Source organism: Argopecten irradians, chromosome 1, assembly GCF_041381155.1.
Source record: "Argopecten irradians isolate NY chromosome 1, Ai_NY, whole genome shotgun sequence".
NCBI lineage: Eukaryota > Metazoa > Mollusca > Bivalvia > Pectinida > Pectinidae > Argopecten > Argopecten irradians.
This window is the reverse complement of record NC_091134.1, coordinates 52,518,233-52,541,894: the sequence shown is the minus strand read 5'-3', so window position 1 is coordinate 52,541,894 and position 23,662 is coordinate 52,518,233. Positions and strand designations below refer to the sequence as shown.

The 23,662-nt window shown below is 33.6% G+C and overlaps 2 protein-coding genes across 6 annotated transcripts in view; one reads left to right on the top strand and one right to left on the bottom strand.

Annotated features, from left to right (window-relative positions):
• Positions 1–881: 881 nt before the first annotated feature.
• Positions 882–10,064, bottom strand: LOC138332847 (c-Myc-binding protein-like). 3 transcript variants are annotated; one of them, XM_069280802.1, is made up of 5 exons: positions 9,950–10,064; positions 6,048–6,120; positions 4,648–4,696; positions 3,403–3,541; positions 882–1,985 (listed from the first exon to the last, which is right to left on the bottom strand). In XM_069280802.1, the coding sequence occupies exons 1-5, from the start codon at positions 9,962–9,964 to the stop codon at positions 1,938–1,940; spliced, it is 324 nt and encodes a 107-aa protein (XP_069136903.1). In that variant the 5' UTR covers positions 9,965–10,064; the 3' UTR covers positions 882–1,937. The 3 variants fall into 3 exon arrangements, with proteins under 3 accessions (XP_069136903.1, XP_069136921.1, XP_069136913.1); XM_069280820.1 differs by having other exon boundaries at positions 3,412–3,541; XM_069280812.1 differs by lacking the exon at positions 9,950–10,064 and adding an exon at positions 6,507–6,618.
• Positions 10,065–10,250: 186 nt separating this feature from the next.
• The window catches only part of LOC138332824 (serine-protein kinase ATM-like), a 69,876-nt gene continuing 56,464 nt past the window's right edge, over positions 10,251–23,662 (top strand). Inside the window, exons 1-14 of one of the 3 annotated variants that reach the window (XM_069280783.1) lie at positions 10,251–10,382; positions 15,558–15,680; positions 16,010–16,132; positions 16,776–16,920; positions 17,647–17,811; positions 18,545–18,710; positions 19,147–19,309; positions 19,772–19,876; positions 20,505–20,581; positions 20,946–21,024; positions 21,255–21,409; positions 21,574–21,681; positions 22,132–22,263; positions 22,612–23,539. In XM_069280783.1, the coding sequence (XP_069136884.1) occupies positions 15,612–15,680; positions 16,010–16,132; positions 16,776–16,920; positions 17,647–17,811; positions 18,545–18,710; positions 19,147–19,309; positions 19,772–19,876; positions 20,505–20,581; positions 20,946–21,024; positions 21,255–21,409; positions 21,574–21,681; positions 22,132–22,263; positions 22,612–23,539 (2,415 nt within the window). In that variant the 5' untranslated portion in view covers positions 10,251–10,382; positions 15,558–15,611. Of the gene's footprint in view, positions 10,383–15,557; positions 15,681–16,009; positions 16,133–16,775; positions 16,921–17,646; positions 17,812–18,544; positions 18,711–19,146; positions 19,310–19,771; positions 19,877–20,504; positions 20,582–20,945; positions 21,025–21,254; positions 21,410–21,573; positions 21,682–22,042; positions 22,264–22,611; positions 23,540–23,662 lie in introns of those variants that run through there. The other 2 variants (XM_069280790.1, XM_069280797.1) reach the window with 2 other exon arrangements.

The following is a 23,662-nucleotide window of genomic DNA, read 5'->3' as shown; positions in this document are numbered from 1 at the left end:
CTGCAAGGAGCTTATTAAACTTACTTGGACAAGTTTTAAAATACATAAAATAAGAAGACGTTTTCAGTAATGTTGGCAGATGGAGACATCAGACCATACACGAGAAGATATTGCCTAGACAATTTATGTCACATTGTTTTGATTAATGAAGGTAGGCCTACATGGAAGTGGCACTTAATGTTACAGAGAGAGAAGTGCCTGATCACCGCAAGTATTCTATATCAATCAAAATGACAGCATTCATATATATATATGCATGAGGTTAAATTTAATTTTGTGCTGGTTCCAAATGCTACACAATTTCAGTATATATGTATACATTACATTTCTCAAAATTGTACAAACTCTCACCTACGATATAGAAATGTTAGGCACACTACTTTAAAACAAAAGATCAAAAGTCGCCTAAATCCAGATTTGTAATTGTCATTTTAGACTGCTATGAAAATTTAAAGCAGCATTTTCTTCTATTCAAGCAAGTATGTTGTTCATTATCAGCTACCGGTATATAACGTCTTTTAGGAAATTTTTCGCAGCAGATCCTTTTTGTAATAAATTCTAAGACATATTTATCACTAAAAATACTACACACAAATTGTACGCTATACAGTCAACCCTGCCTTAGCAACTACCTCTGTATAAAGACCACCTTCTTGATAGACCACTTACTTAAGGACCCTAATGGTCCATTTCAATACAATTTGCCCTGTGTATAAAGACAACTTGACCATAGGGACTATTTTTCTTGTTACCTTGGGAAAGGGTGGTCTTTATACAGATGTTGTCACTAATAAAGGATTTACTGTATATTGAAAACAATAAATTAAACTCCAATAAGGTTACATATCTCAAAGTTTTATAAAAATCACCAAAAGACAATGTACAGTAATTATGGTATTTATTGGAAATAAAACTTCCTTAGAAGACAAAATTAAATTATAATCATGTTTTTAACCGACATAAAATGATATAAATAATAGTCATGTACACTAAAATTGTTTTTCCCTCCTATATTTCGTCTTTCGTTAATGAAAATAAGTGATCAGCCAATATTTGGAATGTGTGTTGTGGTCCTCAATTTATAAACTCAACATACAAGGGAGATAACCCTTAGTCTGAACCATACAACATGACACAAGTATTTCTGCTAAAGCCAGTAAGTACACCAGAATAAGTATTTGTGACAAAAATCAAATTCTGTCAGTCAACTGCTAAAGGATAACTTAACTCCAGTAATCCTGTATAAATTTATCAATCCTTCAACAACTGACAGGCATTTTGATACAAATTACAAGAGTGCGAATATATAACAGCACGCATTTTAATATCACTGTTTAGTAGCATTTCTGAACATAAAGATCTCCAAAGAACTGTCATATAATATTGTATTCCTTAGACATATGGATTTTGCGAGGTACATTTTTAAAGCAAAGTGAAAAGAATCATACATTTTGTGTCTAAAATAAAACTTAAGTATTTCACTAAAAAAATAATGGTTAATGCAAATCAAATTTACGCTGACCAGGGTAAGTCGTCTTTTGTATCATTAGTTTTACATCAACTTCCAAGTCCTGTTTGAAAATAGGTATCCGACCAAACATCATCCAGCTATCAAATAATCACAGATTTTTTTCATTCCTTTCCTATTGTAAAACAGGACTCCCCTAATTTCCTATTGTAAAACAGGACTCCCCTAATTTCCTATTGTAAAACAGGACTCCCCTAATTTCCTATTGTAAAACAGGACTCCCCTAATTCCAAGCCAGCTGAGCCAACAAAACACCTTTGCTGCATGTTCTGTTACTTGAATCCTTCACTTGACACACATGAATGATTTCGATATCCTACTCAGTGAGGCGTGACGTCCTACACAGTCCTAATGTACAATGCGGTGAAGACATGACAGAAGATGAATGGGCAGCATGGAGGGGGAGTATCTAACTATCAGGAGCTTGTTCGTCTGTCGGAGGTTCATACTGTTGTAACTGCCAACAGAAAGAAAATTAAATATCACCAACATATTACATAAATATAAAATCTTGAAATTACTAGGAAACCTGTGACATGTTCTCATCTACGAAATAAAGTAAACCTATGCATATGTAAGGAAAAAAACTTTAAATATGAAAAGATTTTTTGATTAATTGGCATAGATCCTAATAATCATGTACATGTAACATATATGTACTAAAATTTCCTAAAACTTCTAAATTTCATTAACAATTGCTTGCCCTGACATTAGACCTAATCCTGACCTCTCTGGAGTTTATATATAACAGTATAAATATACATATAAATATGGTACATGTAGATTAATTTAGGATCTACATTTATCTTTTAAACACTGACTGTCAAAAGGAACAGAAGTTCTATTCTGTAGTTAATGTCACACAAACTGCTGCCAGTTTTATGATGGAATTGTTGTTTGGACACGTTAATAGGTATATACATTGTTACATATGTAGAGTGACACAATCTTAAATACATATACAGAGTGGCAGACGACAAGATTAAACATCAGAGCATACATTTATTCAGAGTTTATAAATGTACAAAACTTAACCTTCCTGTGAAATTCTGCATAAAACATCACATTAGAAACCACAAGCCAACTCAATAAGACCATGGACATTAATATTCAAACTAGCTTCTATGGTCTTCTCATCTGAATTACTTTTCAGATTTTTTTTCAATATTTCATTATATGCAATATCTACAGCATTAATGCTTTATAAATATTCAGTAGTTTATTGACACATATTTGTATTTTTCAGCAATCACCTATTAAATCTATACAAAATATGGCAACATTTCATCTATATTAAAAACCTAAATATAAGATATTTTCATTGCTTGTACAACAGTATTTAAGACCTTGTATTTAAAATAAACCTAACCGCTCACAGAACTATTCAAAACAACTGTCAAATCATCTATAATAAGTCTTGTGATATTTTTAGTCATCAGACAAAAAGAAAACCGATATTTTTAGTCATCAGACAAAAAGAAAACCAAGTATGTAAAGTACCAAACAACCAAATCAACTGTTTTGGAGTGTCTGACCACTAACATAACTTTTGGGTTGGTGTAATACGGGAGTTGAATCTAGAACTTGTAACCAAAATAAATGAAAACATAATACAACACCACATGAAGAAGTCAATTTCACCAATTAAGACATTCAAAGGAAATGTCAACAAGGCAATGTTCTAAGAAAAAAACTAACTTAAAACAATGACTGGTATTGTGACTCAGTGAAACAAGAATCGGAGAAACAAATAAATAAAACAACAACATCACAGAAATAACTTTACACACACAATAACAAATTAATGTCAGAAAACAACAATATAGTCACACCATCAGACAACAGTTAGTAATGTTAGTAAAAGGTCACAGTACGTTGCCAACCTTGGCTTTCAGGTCTGTGTTCTCCTCTGACAACTGTTCCACTTTTTGCCGCAGCTCTGTCACTTCCTGTTTCAGGGCCTCTACATCAGCGGTCTCTGGTCCTGAGGCGCCAAGATGTTGTTTCAGGAAGCTGGCAGGTGGTTAAGGATTATCTGATTATCAAAGAATGTCTTAATTGGAGTTAGCTGATCCTGGCTGCAAGAGCACGACATTTAAACACAATCATCATTAAAACTAATGACATCATTTTTTTCAATAGTCAATAATCTAACAACACACAGTCATTTATGGGCATTTTTGAAAATGAATATTTTTTAATATGAACATTCCCTTTAACTTTTTCCTGATATTTTGTGTCATTTCTGTTGCTATGATGTGTTTTATACACAATTTACATATATATCCCTCAGAAAAAAACATCCACCATTCCCATCAATAAATGACATGTTTAGGACACCTATATGAGTGATGACCTAGCTACACCTGACAGCTGTACTCAGGTCATGTACAGGTCATGGGAATTCATCAGGTCAAGCGAGTAAAGGTTACCATGGAACTTGTCAGGTCAAATATGTAAAAGTTACCATGGAAACTTGTTGGGTCAAATGTGTAAATGATACCACAGAAACTTATTAGGTCAAATTGGTAAATATTACCATGGAAACTATTCAGGTCAAGTAGGTAAATATTACCATGGAAACATATCAGGTCAAGTAGGTAAATGTTACCATGGAAACATATCAGGTCAAGTAGGTAAATGTTACCATGGAAACATATCACTATATTCAGGTCAAATAGGTAAATGTTACCATGGAAACATATCAGGTGTAGTGGGTAAATGTTACCATGGAAACAAATCGGGTCTAGTGGGTAAAAATATTTCCACAGAAACTCTTCAGGTCAAGCGAATAAATATATCTATGGAAACTAGTACTATTCAGTTCAAATGGACATTTTACATTGAGAACTATATATATATAATCATGTCAAGTTGACAATGTTACCATAGGAACTCTTCAGATGAAGAGGGTAAATGTTACCGTAGATACTATATTAAAGTAGGTAAATTGTCAGTTTTGGAGGTACCATGGAAATTCATTACGTCAAGCACAAGGTTGGGCAAATCACTTCATACACTTATCTAAAACTGAAGCTGTCTTTTTGATATGCCACCTTGTCACCAGACTTTGATATCATGTTGAATGTTTTCACCGTTTGGATAATAATAAAGGATACTCTAATGCATTGTTTGGCTTCTCTGGTTCTTCATACAGGCCTACTAATACTGAAAAGGAGAAAGGTAAGTGTTACTGACATATCTATATCACACACAAATACAACAGTCTCTGGCAAACAACATTCATCAGCGATCATTCTACACACTTTGTCTTGTGATTATGACTAACATGAATACCTTTAATTTAAGCTGCTAATATTTACATGGGCCAATACAGATATCATTGTTTTCTGTATTAGCAATAGCTTGGTTACTAAATTAATTTCCATTGTTTGCAAAATTCTAATATAACTGATAAATCATCAATTGTATTTTCTAATTTATTTATTTCTTACCTACCAGTCCAGCTGTCCTATTGTTTTGTAGCTTACTCACCAGGTGAAAAGATTTGATGAATGGGAGTGTTAAGAGTGTTATAAATGATATCATACCTAATTATTTATTATCCTACACAAAGGTAAGAAATCATAATTTAAAGCATGAATCCCACGTATGCATAATAACCAATAGACTGTAAGATATCTTCCTCACATGTTATAAAGCACAAACTTCATGTGTTTAACATTTCAAAAATAATGTTAATGTGATGTATATTTCCTTTTAAATAACTTTACAAACAAGCTGTGTTTACCTTCAAAATGAAATATTTTCTTAAAAGCCTTATAAATCAAAAACTTCTTTTATTTGTCGAAGTATTGCAGGTGTTGTACATAAGAAATTAGAAACTAGTCATGATTTATGATGGAAGGTTCTTTTCAAGCAAATACACACAGGTTGTATTAACATTCCTTTTGGACGGTTTCCTGTAATCAATAAGCTCAATGCTGCTTCAGATTTTTTCTTCTTATCAAGCAATTATCTTTTATGCATTCCTTTGTTTCATATTTCATCAATAATCACTTGCATTCCAGAAGCATGAATACCCACTTCCTTTTAAGTCTTCTAACAAAAGTTAAGGCCACATTTATTCATAATTCAGTTATTCAAATAGGAACCATATAGATTTCAACTCAAATAAGGAAGAATTTTTACCAAATTAATCTTTCAATCTTTCAAATTCATTGCCTGCACTCCAAAAATATGAAAAAGCTTATACTCTGATAATTTATAATGTTATCAAATTTTCAAGCTGTCTTCACATTAAGACTTATTCATGAAATTGTCCTAAACAAGTTTTTTTTTGCATTACATGTGTATGTATATTACAGATCTACAATAAAGGATATAGCCATGCAGTGGCCCTTATGAGCACATTCTTCCATAACTTAATTACACTGAGGAGAACCGCATCAGTGATCACTATGATGTTCTGAATCAATCATCTCTACATCTATCCAGTACCACCATTATTCACAACCTGAATAGAGGTACAATTGTATGATTAATTCATAAATCTTACCTTTCGTTAATGCATCTAAAACACCTGCTTTTTCTAAATATTTCCTGAACTCTTCCCTCTTGGAATCAGCTGCCTAGAAAAACATAATAGAAAATCCATAAAGGACCAATACATCACTTATATAAAACTCTGGTAATATTGTTTTTACTGTAGGTGTCGTCATAAACCCTGCACCCACCTGAAGGATTTATAGGGCTACACAAGTCATCCATTATTTCTAGATTTACATTTATAACATTAATCATAAGACTTACATAAATTAATTTACCAGCCTCGCCCATGATAGATACACTGTGTAACTAAAGCTTTACAGCACAAAATATCATAAAACGCTGGTAACCAAATAGTGTATTATTTAATGCATTATCATAGGGTCACACAAATTTTCAGATGATTTCAAACCAACCGAACACAGGAACACAAATAATTCCAGGAAATGAATAGTATTATCCCTCTTACCTCTGATGGCATATTGTTGATGTCACAGTATTTAAGTAAAATCCCAACACAAGTACACAGAAGCCTTTGAAAGCCTACATAAACATTTACGGCGCGAGTGTCACCTCCTTACTAGTACATACACCTAGCTTTATTTAATGTGCAACAAGTCTTATATAATCAATGCCTCATACAGCTAATTGACTGATTCCACATGTCAGTTCTTAGCCTACGGCTACAACGCTACGCTGGAGATGTCGTGTTACATTAACATCAACATACAGGAGAGTGGCAACCAAATCTCATTACATTAAGAAATTAGAATTACCTTATAAGGCGCCATTTTCAAGCTCATTTAATCCCATTTCCCAAAAAAATGTAATTCTAGCTGCAGGTTAAATATATATTTTTAAAACGGTACAGTATTGATATTTCACAAGTTTTTTTTCTGCACCGAGATTCTCAGTTCATTGTGCTTAGGGCTAAATTATACATTTGTATATATATATTATATACAAAGATATACCTATGATGTACTATTTTTGGCATATATGTATACTTTTAGCTTGTACATACTGCATGTGAAGAAAACTATAGTTTTATGATCATTTTCAACAATGGTTCCATTTGTTATGTTGAGTTTATTACCATGCAATGACATGTATACAGACTACACGACTATCCCACTATATCATACAGTATACTCAACTGAATTAGTAACACTGCTTTATAGCACAATAATGTAAATGATTTTAATAATAGAGGGGAAAATGTCAGTCTAATCATTTATTTATATATATATATATATATATATATATATATGAATTTGTACCATTTTTGTGTTATATTTACATGCAATGCACTTAATAAACTAAACAAAATAATAATACACAGTACTTTTAAAACCTTGGGTGTAAGTATTGGTGTAAAATTTACTACCCATCAAAGCAATAAATTACTATGTATACATTTACTTTAATCAATATATTTGTATCTGTTTTATATTTATATGGAGATTTATTTTTATCAAGATCTGTATGGATCTGATATTGTGTATGCTGAAGAAAGTTAGCTCTTCCTTGACAATGGCTTTGAATCACATAATACAAGCTAAGGCTTTCCATATTATAAAAAAGATATTCCCAAACTGCCTATTTCTTTCCTCTATATCACACCAAATACTTTCAAATCAATAGTCAGACTTAGCTGGCGTCATTGTAGGCTTGGAAACAGACAACGACACAAACCCCAAGACTACAATATAAACAGCATACCATACATTGAACAACTCCATGTAATATCAGAGAAATAGTTGTTGGCTTCAGTTAAACCATAACTTTTAAATTAAGTCAAATAGCACTTTTCCTTAAGACTGAAAATGAAGCCTTTTAATTATTTCAACTAACTATAATTTCAATCAAATCTTTTTTTTAATACCAGCTCTATATAATTATATGCTTATAATTATGTAATTGTCGCTTTTAGAATGATATAAAAAATGTAATGTACCATAATGTCACATCGTGGATAAATAGTACATGTAACAATGTCGAATTGCTGTTTCTTTTACATACAGAAAAAAATTATAATCAACACAGAACTTAAATTAAGCTCTAGAAACTGAAACTATATATTTTTAGTATAAGTTTTTACTATATTGCCATTGCCTTTAAGAATTCAACTCTTCTGATCATTTTAAGTCTCTTAGAGTAGATAGATATAGGTCTGATGGTAACATATTGGACAAAATCAGCTGCACCCATTACACCTAAAAGCACACTGACAATAAGCTTCTTTTGCGATTAACTACTTTGAAAGATATTGATGCCAACTTAGTACTGTACATATATCTTATTTTCTACAGTCACTCTGGCCATTATTCATATTTTGATAAATAATGATAATTGTATATCTTCAAAGTGACATGCCATGGTCATATTGGTGCTAAATATACCTGAAATAGGACCCTTAAGGAATTTTGCTTTATTATCCAAATATCAAGTTTGTATATATATGATGTCTGATGTTAATCTCACAATGTAATTTTTGTTTAATAGTTTGTTACTTTCCATGAATTAATCAACACAAGAAAATGTTTAACGTAACATATTTGCAGGGGTTTCAATAACAGGCGGTACCCGGTACTTTTTGCCGGTTGAACCTGGCTGTGGTACCGCCTGATTTGGGCAAAATTATATTTGATAGATACAGATGGTATAGAAAAGTACCCCCTGAAATTGCAAATGTACTGCCTCTCCTGAAAGATAATGAAACCCCTGTATTTGGCACAGAAAAAACATTATGCTCATTAGGTTACAAAAATCATTGAACATGGCTGTGAATTCTCAAATTGAGTGATTTTTTTCATCAAATCCATAATTCAACCTTTGGAGTAAGGACTGCATGCTTGAAAGATCAACGTCCGTTCCATAGTTTATGTATCGTCCGCTACTTGGATACTTCGTGTCCTGTTTCATTTTCATATTAAAAAAATGTAACTTCTCGACAAAAAACTGGCACACATTGCATTACTTACACCTTAAGTAAGGTACGTTGATTGAACGAGCGGACACTCAATATTTTCGTCAAATTTGATCTAATTTCAAAGTGAATTGGAGCGTACCCTCAACTTCCGATTCATGGAGTGTCTTACCTTGTTCATATAGTAGGGGTAGGACACGTCAAATTTGATCTAATTTCAAAGTGAATTGGAGCGTACCCTCAACTTCCGATTCATGGAGTGTCTTACCTTGTTCATATAGTAGGGGTAGGACATTGTATTTTTTCCAAAAGCAGATGTAGACGCCTGTGGTTGATCTAACATCTACACAGATTCGGCACCAAACTAATTACCCACAGTGGTGGTGTAAGGGTTTAGTATATCATTGTAGGCCAAGCCTTTGAGACAGGGGGAATGTAGTGAAATTGGACTGGGCCAATCAAATTACTATCCCCCCCCCCCCCCCCCACCAAGCTACTTAACCATTTAACCAAAAGATGTTACAATATTTCAGCTTGGTATCATATCAACAATTATTAGTATGACTGTAATTTAGTGATGTATCAATATTATGAATGGGGCGACACTATTCTAATAGGCTGTAGATTATTATTAGAATAATGGTAACAGGTAGGCCTAGTAGTAACTGATTTACAGGCAGTAACCAACATTTAACGTTACCATTCATTATTTAGTACCTTGACGACAGAAATTATCACACAAAAAACCTGCTCTTTGGTACATAAAATAATGTTCGTAATGAAGATTTCCTAAAAAATGCTCATTCAAATGTTTCAAAAAGTCTTGAAGTTGAGCCGAGTGAGCGCGCACATGCATGCACAAACATTTCGCAGCGTTACATTCCGACACATCTGTACTTTCTACCAACTCAATGTTTACCTGCAGGTTCAGAGAAGAAAATCTAAGAAACATGTTAAATAAACGATGGTTAAATTATTCTTACCCTGTAATTTGTCATTTTTACCGATAATATTGTTATTTTCCTAAAGACCCGATCCAAACAACATACGGCACTAGGTTGCTAAAGAGATTGACGGCTGCGCAGATGAAGTTTCCGGTCAAAACATGTAAAATAGTCGATAAATATCATGTCATTATTTGTTTTAGTACAAAATACAAAGTCAAACTGACACAACAAAAGAGGCTTCATATAAATGGTTTTAATGGCTTCTTTTTGTCATAATGAAATTGTGATGGGTTTGTAATCAATTATACACATTCGTGTTTTATCTTTAGCTTTGCCTTTCCGGATATTCGCCGCCATTTTTTTAAACCCACGTGAAGTTTTTCCTTACTTGACATTTTGTAGACCAGCAGACATGTAGACGAATAGAATGAAAAATAAAGGCTTTCCATGTCTACTGGTGAAGAGTAAGGTAACTGTAAGCAAAGTGATTGATTAAATAATTTGAATGATTATTTTATTGATAAAGATAACTTACTCTTAAAACGAAAGTAAAAAAACAACATAACAAACAAGAAAATCAAAATAAGCTCAAATTTTGTCCATCTAAACATCGGAAATCCACTTGTTTATAGATATAATGATACACTAGTCTATATACGGTTTGAAATTGAGTCTGGAAACTTCCATGACTAGGCCTATAAGAATTGATCGATAAAGCATAAACCCTGATTGGGGGGAATCCCAGTTAAAAAACGGCCCCACTGTTAAAACGGCCCCAGTCAGAACGGCCCCACTGCAATAACGGCCCCAGTCAGAACGGCCCCGTTACAAAAAATGTTTAAAAAAGGAACACATGTTTATTTCAGCTTATATTCAGCGTTGATTTTGTTTATTTTATTTATAAGAATTTATATATTGTCTTGTACATTATAATGATAGAAAAATACGAAATGAGACATATAAATCCGGGGTAGACGCGGTGTCGTCCTGGGGGACGGATAGGGGTGGGCACTAATTAGTAACTAAATCATTTCATTATACATGGTAGAATTTATGCCTAGATGTTACTACAATGCTTGTTACAGTGAAATTGTTTAATATCTTCGAAAGCTTTTAATTTTATTTTTCCGATAGAGCCCTTCGGTAAAAAAAAAAAGACAAAAACATTAATACAGATGAACCAGATTACAGATGGGAGAAGATGGAGATGCTTTTGGCCTGGAAATACTTTCGAAGAATTAACTTACATACAAACATCTTATTATATTGCATACATCTCGGTATATCTGCATAAGGTGTAAATATAAATAGAAAGTGAGAAGAGAAAGGAGAATATTGCCGGGTCGGAACCGCGTCTGCCTCCGAGCCCATATACACTCACCCCCCCGCCTGGTGTAGCCAGGCCTGGCACCGGGATCAGTACACGGGCCGGTCTCCTTTGGCCCGTCCGATCAGCAACAACGTAACACGACGGGGCACGGAACGTGGTTCGACGGTTTGGAACCCACGTGACGGGAAGAAGCCGGCCCCTCCCCCGTAAACAGACCAACAGATACAATCCATGCCTGGCCCCCCCCACACGCCAGTCACAAATAACAAACCCAGCTATACTACATAGGATTACCCCCCCCCTGACCAGTTCAAGACAGCTAGACAATCACACAAATTCACAAATATCCAAGAAACACAACAATCCGAACAATCGATGAAACTTGATTATTAGTTAATTTAATTTATAAAATTTTAAAATAATTGACATGTACAATATAATGATAGTAAAAATAACTAAACACGGCACCAAGGACGTATATGAGACATATAAATCCTTGACGGCACTAATTTTGTAACTAATCATTTTCATTATACATGTAGAATTTATGCCTAGATGTTCTACAATGCTTGTTACAGTGAAATTGTTTAATATCTTCGAAAGCTTTAATTTTATTTTTCCATAGCCTCGGTAAAAAAACAAAAACATTAATACAGATGGCTTTTGCTGGAAATACTTTCGAATTAACTTCATACAAACATCTTATTATTGCATACATCTCGGTTATCTGCATAAGGTGTAAATATAAATAGAAAGGAGAAGAGAAAGGAGAATATTGCATTTTGCAATAACGATAGTGAGGGTGAATTTTATTTCCTTAAAAGTGCAAAGTGTATGAAGATTTCATATTAGAAAACCATTTTTTTTGTCCGATATTCCAACATGTTTAAGTTGGTTCAATTACTTAATGCTCAATTACTTAATGCACAAAATATAAAAGAATAAAATAATCTTTGTAACTATATTTCATTAGCCCTAGAAAAGAACATTACTGTAATTAAGATTAAGACCAAGTTTTGTGCTCTCTTTCTCTACTACAATACATTTCAATTTTATCAAGAATGTATGTTTTTATCAAAGTTGTGTGAGTGTGGCGTATATCGTCACTGTAAACCCAAAGCAAATAGAGAATCTGAACCCATAACAAGTTATGATTGACAGTTGTCACCACAAGATGAATTAGCCGTGGTCAGTGTATACCTAATTATATGGTAATTATATAGTGTATACGGTGTAATTGTAAAGGCGCTGATATCCCACAAAATTACGGTAAACTGTACGGGAAAGAACAAATCAAATCATGAATATTAGTAAATCAATACTTGTCTATATATAAAGGATACAATTCAATGCTGCCTCATACATTCTGTTGGTCTCATGTAAAACTCAAGCCGTTCTCTTCGAAATTTCAGTGCATGTTATCATAATTCACATAATTAAAACTTATTTTAACGTCTTTCATAACTAAGAACAATCATTTGCTCAAATTCACTAAATTTTTGACACATGTACATTTGATTTCTAATAGTTTAACAAAATGTTTCACATACTATCATTTGGACGTTTTCTATTTAATTAATGAGAAAGATAATCTATTTCTTGTAATTTCTTAGATACTGATATGTGAGCTACATGTAATTCGTTTTGTAAGATAATGTTACAAGCAAAACTTACCACATATTTTACAGTGAACATTTAGAAGACAAATGTATATAATCAACACACTGAACATATTTAAAAAATTGCAATAATTAAAGATTTGAATATATTTATTACTTTAACTGCATTCTCAATATTTTCCGTTTGTCAAAATATCAAAAACTCCTACTAAACAAGTACAAGTAATTTCCCAGTTAAATGCTAGCACTTCCCTTTTCAACAATATCTTCGTCTCAACCATACATGAATCGATGAGAAATCAATACTAAAAGTATTTTGAAGACATTTCAAATTGATTTCTTACTTGAATATTAGATCTATCAAACGCTGCTAGAGATCGTGAACGTAAAAAAAATCATCATTTGAAACATCATTTACTTGTATATGTAGGTATACAGTATTAACCTAACCAACCATCTTTAATAAGATAGACAACAAACATGTTCATTCATTTAAATTTACTTTTAATTAATCCCAATGTGTTCCGTCATAAGCTTTGTCTTATATCTGCCTACATAAAAGTGAGGCCGTTTCGACTGGGGCCGTTTTAACTGGGGCCGTTATTGCAGTGGGGCCGTTTTAACCGTACTCCATTGGGGGAGGGGGTATGGTTTCGTAGCAGTAAACTGGTCTTAAATAGGGGAATGTAGTCAAATTTCGGACACCTTAATAGTAAAACCTTTGTATGCTTGAAACCTATCCACATACCCCCACAACTGAGGTATGAGCAGAAAGAGAATGTTCTTTTCTTGCCTTTATCACGTGAAACTCGACACAGATACTAAATTTGTGTTATACCAGGCCAAAGTAATCAGCAATGTATAGCTGTTCGAATTTCAGACAGCAATTAAAAACCAATTAAAATAAGTATGATTTTCATATAAAACATGTATATTGTTACATAATCATGAATTTCATGTGAGCAAATGTATATGCATTGAAATAAAAGATTGTTACGTTTGTTTAGTTAATATAATATATATCTTTTGTAACTTTCATCATATATACCCAGATTTTGGGCTCAATGTGTAAGTACCCTTTAAGGCTTTAGCTGATAAACATGTTCCCTTGTCTACTTGCACTTTTATTTCTAGGATATAACTGGTTACCCTAGTTACTACTTCTACTTTTTTATTAATTTTATAACTAAGGAAAGCTCTGATATACTAAAATCCATTCAGAACTTTACAAATGTTATGAAAATCTAACAATATTTAAGTATTTATCGACTATTTTGGACTGTTCCAAATAAGGAAATTTTCATATTAGTAATGGGTGTTCAAATTTCGGACACCAAACTTTGAATAGGTATAGTGATGGTTAATTCCCACTGTATTGTTTATTTTTTACTCAAAATACAATAAAAGTATGCGTTTAAACAAAAAAAATAAAAAGTTAAATGAACACACTGAATAAGACATGTTTGACATGGAGTTCCATATCGCGTCATTTGACCAGTTCATTTTTGTATATTCAACTGCAGGAAAGGTCGCAGTCACATATTCACATTCAAACTTACCATACGAAATATAATGCTCACATATCTGTTCTTCAATCTTGTTAATTTCCAATTTGAAAGTAAAGCATAGGTCAGTTACAATGACTTTTTATTAAATATCTGGACTATTTTATGAGTTTTCAAGTATTTTGTAATTACTGTCCGAAATTTGACTACTTTCCCCTAACTTACATCATGTTTTTTATGCTCATTCCCTGGAATATTATCACACAAATCGTGCATAAGCTGGTATGTATAGTAGCCTTAGCAGGCAGAACAAATCATCAATGAAACCATGCATGCATGGTTGAACTATCAGAGAGTGTCTTTTATTATACATGCAGCACATTACTTATTGGGCTTCAGGAATTTCCATTCCTACCAAGTGTCTGGAACATGAGGTAGGGTGTGGCACTTGTGTATATTGAAATCATCTGTATGGCATACAGCTAGACCTCTACATGCTCTTAACATTTGTATATTTTTATTGCTTCCTCATAATTGAAATGTATTTTTATTTACAGGGTTCCTTGATTAATTTGCATTTATACAATAAAGAATTTAAAGGGACAATTCGCTCAGACTAATTCTTTTACATAACCAAGAAGCAAAATATGGCATAAATGTATTGTTCTACATTTCTTATGAAACATATAACATAAAATATTGACAAATTCCACGTCATTGTTTAGTATTTCAATTAATATCGTTGAAATATCAAATCGTTGATCAATACAATTAAGTAGGTACAATATGGCCGCTGTACCCATGCATGAGCCAAAGTCACGCACGTTAAGCAAATAAACTACATAACCACTGAGAAGGTGATGAAATGTTTTTTTAGGCAAGACAATTCACCTAATAAGGTAAACACACTACTGTCAGAGCGATTTGAGCAGTTCTAGACAAAAGTTGCATTACTCTACGAGCAAGGGACAGGGTTCGGCATACAAGAAGTTCGACCACAATGTGTAATGGCGGACAGCGAGCGAGTTTGAACATCTACACACATGTCACAACCACGGGCTTTTCAGGCATATCACAGTAAAACCGAATAATCTAATTTCCATTAGAACTGATTTTTTTTTTATATATGTACAAATTTTAATGTTCTCTTAGACTGAATTGTCCCTTTAATCTTGTATATGATGTTTTAGATGCTTCAAACTTCAAAGATTGCAATGGATCTCTGAAGACCTTTAGGATACACCATGGAGTACCTTTCAGACATAGCATCCTACTGTCATCAGCTGGTAGCAGAAAAAGCAGCTGAGAGGAAGGTTTGATTGAGTTTACAATTTTATGGAATGTAATATGCTAAACCTAGCTATATTAATGAAGCTAATCATTCGACTGATTAACAAATATAATTATTTTACTCATATTTCATAGCATACATAATTTTTCACTGTGAAATACACCTAGATTTTATAAGCAAATCCATAACAGATCGATTTTAATAGACAAATATTTCATAATTGTCTATCAATCAATTCAAGATTATACTTGTACATGAGACTCGAAAACCACAACTTGGCAAAGTAACCCTTAATTAAAATCATTGTCCAGTTATGTATCAAAATTGCTTTATCTTATTTTTTTTCGATAGAAAAGTGTTGAAAAGTTGCTACTGCTTCTGAAAAAAGGTTCTGTGTTAGAAGCTCTGGACAAATCTACAGACAGTAAAACAAGCCGAAGAGACCGACAGATAACATGGGACGACATTTTGAGGGTAACTGTAATATAGCAGCATATACCTGAAAAATGCTAGATTGATTAAATACAAATCATTGCGTTTCTTGGAATTAAAGCCAGGACTTAGATTGGGCCTTTACTGTATAAGTATTTGACCCAATATCGCACCATTTTTTATTTTTTTTTAATAAAGGGACACATAATAGAGCCAAATTTGGACGAGCCTTTCATACACATTATTACACAAAGTAAGCCATATATCAATTAAAAAAACAATGAAACATACGTTACAGATATTTTCTGTCTGCATTTAATTTGAGGATGTGAAATAGAGGCTACAAGAAGGGGGAGGTACACGAATAGGAATGGGGACACTTATTAGGTCGAATATGGTAGATTATAAGTCTGATACTCAAAAGATCAAGCTCAAGATGAATGATCTCTTGTCCAACAGTATTGTTATTGCTAACATTTACATCACAATAAAACTTAGTCCTGAAATTGACTTTTCCATGAAATGCTAACATTTTGCTGAAATTGGAATGCTCCAAGATAAAAGAGCATGGAACTACAAGCCAAAGTTGATCAATGCTTTGCAGAAGATTTAATATGCACATTATTTCAGTGTATTAACTTCAGCTATATATATGGATATTAACATTCCATTAAAATCTCCTTAGGGTGCTGTTGGCTATGTGAATGTGGAGACCGCTGTTCTACAAAAGGCCAAAGAGGCACAAACAGCCACCACAATTGCTAACAGGGAAAAGAGGAAACAAGAGATTAGTGGTGTCTTCAAATCTGTCATCAGATTTGCAGACAAACGTAAGTGTCAAGTAAAGTGTAATTTGTTTCTGAATTTAAACATAATTCCAACTTCAGAGAAATTCTAGTCAGATACACATAAGTAACATTTGTACATAGAAAATGTTAAAAGCTTCATTATCTTTCTGATAAATGTATTGTGATAATGTTAAATGAATGTTGGAACCTGAGTATTTCAAAATGTATGTTACATTAATCTTCTTTACATCAGTGTGGATTGATATGGGCTAAATGGCAATTATCTTTGAGCAGAAGTAGGACAAAACATGTCTGTTATACAAACCTCATAGTTTATTACCAGTATCACCTGAAAATTCTCATTGATTTGAAGTATGCCATTAAGGCATTTGTCATGATTGAATTTTTCACTAGTATTCAGGGTCTTTCGACTCAAATACTTGGATAACTGACATTGTACTTCTATCAAAGTCCCACTGACATTGTCCTACTATCAAAGTCCTTCTGACATTGTCCTACTATCAAAGTCCTACTGACATTGTCCTACTATCAAAGTCCTACTGACATTGTCCTACTATCAAAGTCCTACTGACATTGTCCTATCAAATAAATGGTGTTTAACTGTATTTTGTTTTTTGAGTCTTATTTCATTGCAGAAAGAAAACTGCAGAAAAGAATCTGAAGGGCAGTATGGACAGCAAAACTCCTAAGATTAGATATTTCAGTCATCTCAGAAACTATGATGCTGACTAAATATGTCTATTGTAGGTGGACCTCGGCTGAAGTGCTCCTACATCCTCAAACATATTACTGATTCACTGAAGGATGAGTATATGTGTAATGCCTATGGCCTGGACTATAGTAACATCTTGCTTAAAAATGTTCTGACTGTACGTAAATACTGGACAGAGATCAGCCTGGAGATGTGGCAGGGTATGTAGGTACTATCCACACAAAGTCAGACATTTCCTTTGTAGTTTTATCCTCTTATACTCTTTAGACTCACTGTTATTTAAGCGTCTATGAAGAGAAAAAAAATGTCCGCCCTTTTTTTTTTGTCTTATGACTTCATAACCCCAAAGGATATTGAGAATAATGCTTATGATTTAATTCACATAACTCGATCAAGTACTTTTTAGGCATAAATTTCTGTAATTTGACTTACTTTTACAATAAAACAAAATGAGCTGTGGTGCATTGATATCTTATCTAACAATTCAGTTTGGCCAATGACTGTGCAGCTTTTAAAATTCCTCATGAAAATGTTTTGTATTTGTGACGTCATAATACATGACGTACAATTCTTACGGTCTATTGAAAAATAACCTCAAAGATCTAACCAACAGAAATGAGTGTGACATATGAAATTAAATTATATGCCATTTATCATGTAATCTGCCTATTATCCAGAAAATTAGCCCAGCAATTTATGTAGGAATTTTAAAGGTGAGCCAAGAATTCAAATTTATAATAGGTTTTCAAAACAGGAAATCCTGAGTCAAGGACTTATATAGACAAGTCCCGTAAATTAATTTGCATTTGCTATATGCAATAGGGGGCATATAGTCACCCACATTCTGTATTTTTCCATCCTATCACATCCCTTCCTGTCCTGTCCCATCTCATTTTGATATCACTTTGTGTTCATTTTACAATTTCTCTTCAGAACTGATAGTGTTGTACCGTATGATGTTCTTGGACTCTGATTGCCGAGTAGACAAGACACTGTTGTCAAGACTGATTCGGATGTTAATCTCTGGGGCTACAACCCAATGTGATTTAAGACCAAAGCGTCTTCTAAAATTCTTCACTGACTATTTCAAAAATGTCAGGTAAGTTATTTTGATTGATAATTGTGTCATTGTTCATACTCTATAAGAAAGTTAGTAATATTTCAAAATGAATAAATGAAAAATTTTATTTGAAATAGAACAATGAATACTTGATAACTTGATAAAGTCTGATTAAGATTGGCCAATCAAATTACGCTTTCCATAATCTTAAAAATAAATTTCAGTGAACAAAGAAGTTGACAGAGCTTGCAGAATACAAGTTGTTTCTCTAATATAGAAAAACATAGCTAAATTAATGTGAATGTTGTGACGAAATTTTCAGCAGATCTGGCCACAGACACACATTTGAACTGAAGTAGAGGGAGGGTAAAATCCAACACGACTCCTGATGAGATGTTGTATACGGTCATTTTTAGCAAAATACTTAAACTCTGTCACAACTCTATTCATTATGAAAGAGTGACTTTATTCACAGACAGGAGAAAACAACATCTGTTGTTGAGAATCTGCTGGCTGCCTTGAACACATTTCTACGAAATATTGCAGAGGGATCACGTATACAACTTTGTAAGCTAGGGGAGACAACTCTAATCAGTATGCTGTATTTATGGGAGAATCGGCCATCACCAAGTTTAAAGGTGGAATCTTATATTTACATATTACATTAGCAGTAAGGGGTTTTATCATACATCAAAAGTACAGTCTGCTGAGTACTTAAAACAAAATAATGATAATAATTATTAATATATAAAAAGAAAGCAATTTACACTCTGAAGGAGCTATGTAAAGCAGCTGATTTGATAATTTTAAGATCTGCACATTACAACACCAAATAAGATCTTTTTCCATTCATATAATTTTAATCTTAATGCTGTGAAAAGAAAGTTGAATATATGATATGGACCATACCTTAGATTTTCTGCGTGCCATTCACTGGGGAAAATAATAAATATTTGTATTGGATAAAATTTTAAGTTTCAAAATCTTTATAATTACATGTCTGGCTTCGTAGCTGTCAACATTATAACATGTTTTCAGTAGCTATTAAAATATTGCCTGCAGTCAAAGACATGACATAACTTGTTCTATTTGACCTTCAGAATGAAGTGGTAGAGTTCCTCCATCTCCAAATGGAGTGTCATCACCCAGGGGGAGCAAGGCGTGGGAGTCCAGAGGCAGTTGCCGTCGACTGGGATGTGTGGATGGTAGGACTGTCTCCCCATACATAATCTCGCCACACTTTGTGTCTTTATCTAGATTTGATGGTCATTGGTACAGATTAGTTAGATACAACATTTGTTTACCCCAGTTTAAATTTTCAAGTATGATATTGTTTCCTAAAAGTTTTCTGTTAAGTGGTATCAGTATTTATGAATATTTACAGTTTGCACTGACATGGACTCAATAACCATGCTTTCTAGTATTATCATTATCAGTGTATAATGATAGCACAACATGCGCAGCGATTCTATTGTTACGGGAATAGTCGATGGCGTAGCAACGTGGGGTCATGACCCCACTTTTGGTGGGAACATATGAATGACTCTATTCCGATCAGCTGTTCAATCAAATTCGTTGACGATGATGGAAGAGAAAAAAATATGGGTATTTTGATAACAAATATGGAACTGTCACGAGAATAAATAATATCAATTTGCGTGAAAAACTGTTAATATAAGGAATATATTTTGATTTTGTTGAGGTTATGAGGGTATAATGATAATGGATCATTCGCCAGGGTTACATAATTCACATGTGCTCCATTATCATTATACCTTCATAACCTCAACAAAATCAAAATCTATTCCTTGAGTAATGAGTCTATTGTTTCAGAGTCATTTGAGAAAACTGTATGAAGTCATACATGGAGATCTGAAACAACTTGGTGGCCGTACCAAGTTCTCAGGACTGTAAGTTTACAATGACATCTAAAATATTGTATTTGTTATCAACTTTAAGACTATTCCAAATGATGATGCATTTATTAAAATTCTAACAATTTGCCAACATGTTTGAAATGTGAAAATTAGTATGCAAAATATCTAATCCTGATTGTACTGGTATTCTTTTGGATGTTATTTGTATCTTAGTTCAATCAAATTCTCTGATAGAAATTCTAAGTAATAGCCAAAACTTGATCCATTATAAAATAATTAATACTTTAATCCTAAAAGCTTACCTATTCATTGACCAATAAAAGATGATACTATCCTTAAAAAGATCAACTGATTCCATGTTAAGGTAATTTATGATCTTTAAAAATTGTACTTCCAGTACCAGAGATGTGTTCCGGTCTAGAGAGACAGAGTTGTCGTCTGCTTACATCAATCTTGCCGCTGATCTGTGTCACCAGGTAGGCTTGTATATACAAACATTCTAAACTCTTCTAATTAAATTTCTATACTTAAATTTACTCTACTCAATGTTGATTTTTGAGTACAGTTTTGAGGCATGTATAGAAATATTGCTTCTATATCAAATTTCTGCTACAGATGTTGTAGTATGTCCTAGTTTTATCCTTTGGTTGGCAGCACATTTTTAAAACTCAGGTTTACCATGATGCTACTCTGTTTATGTTTTAAGTTGTTTGAGACAAATGTTGAGGAGTTGGAGATAACTCAGACAGAGGATTCATCAAGTGATGGACCAAGGAGTAAGAAACGGCGTATAGAATCAGGGTGGCATGCTATCCGGGATAATCTGACTTCCTTTGGTCAGAGTCTACAACTTGTGCCATGGTAAGTACTCGCTTTAAAAGTGGAATTTCTAGAAATAAAGCTTCGCACTAACTTATCATAAAATGACTAGATAGGCTAGATATTGTTTCGATGACCTTCAATCTATAGAAGGAACTTTAAATTGTGTTGTAAATGCTGATTTTAATACTTGAAAATGATGATAGGTTACAGCTGACGAAGCGTGTGATCGAGAAATATCCCCACAACTTCCCAGAAGACGAGTTTCCACAGTATCTACAATGTCTGTCTCAGCTTCTCGCCCAGTGTAAAAGGTATAAGACTTTACATTTAGAGTAAAACCTGCCTAAGCAACCGCCTCTGTATAAAGACCACCTGCTTAATTAGACCACTTTTCTAGGGACCCAAATGACCAATTTCAACACAATTTGCCCTGTGTATAATTACCACCTGGCTATAAAGGCCAATTTTCTTCTGTCACTTGGGTGATCTTTTAGACAAAAATGCTGTGGCAGGGATCTAAAAAGCCTTCTGTAAAAAGAATTCTTCAATACTAGCCCTAATTGCAATGAAAGTTTTATCTAAGTTTCTTGATATCATTAGTTTCTTAGTTTCTTGCTTTTATAAATGTATTACCCCAAAAGTAGGTAATTTGAATTTTATAAATGTTTGCAGAAGGACAAGATAGGATTTCGTATTTTCGAAAGCTCTGTGTAATCGTCAAGATCTGATGTTGCATTATAAGCTGGCTACTGTTTTAACAGGAATGACCTGATGTGTAACCTACTAGACTGTCTCCTGTGTTTGGTACAATACCAGTCAGTAGTCAGTCTTCCCCAGGTCACCAAGGACACATTTACTAATGTCTGGAAGAAAGTGTGGGCTTCTACTCTTAGGTAAGTGCATCTTATATAATCTTTCTGTATTGTCTTTGCTACATGCAGTTTACTTATGTTTCAATCTTCATTAAAACAAAAGTAGGAGCAAAGGTCACTTTACCCAAAATCTGTATATAAGATATTTTTTGTCTACACGGTTAAGATTACTAACTTCCTTGAACTCTATGTCCTCTATTGTTTGTAATAGTGAGAAATTGAGAACCAAACAGAAATATCTGTGTAACTTGCATATGATATATATTAATACTGGCAAGAATCCTTCCCTTAAATAGGGAGGGTAAATTGATGTCTGACATGCAAACATTTGATAACATATTATATCTTTGATATCAAATTTTTTGACAGAGCCTTGAGTCTACAGAATGCTGTAGAGCCCAGTTACAGTCTGCTGACAGAGATGTTGAGGAATGACCTTGTGCCGTGTGAGAGAGATATCTGGAACCTGTTTCTCCCCTCTATATCCCACCCGACAGACGGGGCGCTGAAGTTCCTCATTACATACATGACAACAAAGAGTCTCCCAGAAAATTATCGGCCGAGCCTTCTCAGCTCCATGGTAACAGAAGGCCAACAGTGCTACCCTCTACGATCACAGCTACTTGATTGGCTACTACCCCCAAGACTTATCATGGATGGTGTCATGGCTACCAAACCTAAGTCTGACCTTGACCCTGCTTTAGTAGGACAAGCATTAGCATTACTTGTGATGAAAAATCCATCCTGTTTATCGTTGACACCAGAGAAAAAGGAAAACTTTGTTACAGATCTGGAAAGGGTTTATCTTGAATCTTCTCACGATTTTCCTTTGTCTAACAGAGAGGTAATGACTGAGACAGCAAACATTGAAAATAAAGACAATCTTCTTCTTTCTGTATTACTGAATCAAATACAGGATAATCTGAAAGAAAACATCACAAGTCTGCTGGAGTTCTCTGAACCACATACAGCAGATACCCAGTCCATTGCAAAGGAAGCATGTCAGATCATCAGATTCATATACTGGCTTCTGAAATATGAACTCATTTCTAAGGACAATTTGGCTTCCATGGATATTTTAAGCATGTTAAAAGCACTTCTTAGGAAAGTTGGAACATTTATAAATGATATACAGCAGAATCAAGGAGCAGTAGAGATTATGTGTGTGTTACCATGGATACAGGAAATGTTGGACTGGGAGGAATCTGACAGATCCGGGGTGGTTGTTGCCAGACTAGTGCGATCTGTAATCCCAGCCAAGGTTGTCGATACTCTTCTTAGTATAGCTCTCTGTACAGTAAGTATTTCATAAATAGCGCATTACCCATTTCTTGCTACATTTGTAATCTCCATCAAAAACAGTTGACAGGCAAATTATCTGATAAAGATTATCCTTGTTTTTTTTTTTGTGCAACAATAT

Excerpts from the sequence above, each read along its gene's own strand:
- LOC138332847 (XM_069280802.1), bottom strand. Across the intron at positions 4,697-6,047 it reads TTTAGATGCATTAACGAAAG|TATTAGTAGGCCTGTATGAA; the intron begins GTAAGATTTATG and ends TCTCCTTTTCAG. Across the intron at positions 1,986-3,402 it reads TGAAAGCCAAGGTTGGCAAC|TTACAACAGTATGAACCTCC; the intron begins GTACTGTGACCT and ends TTCTGTTGGCAG.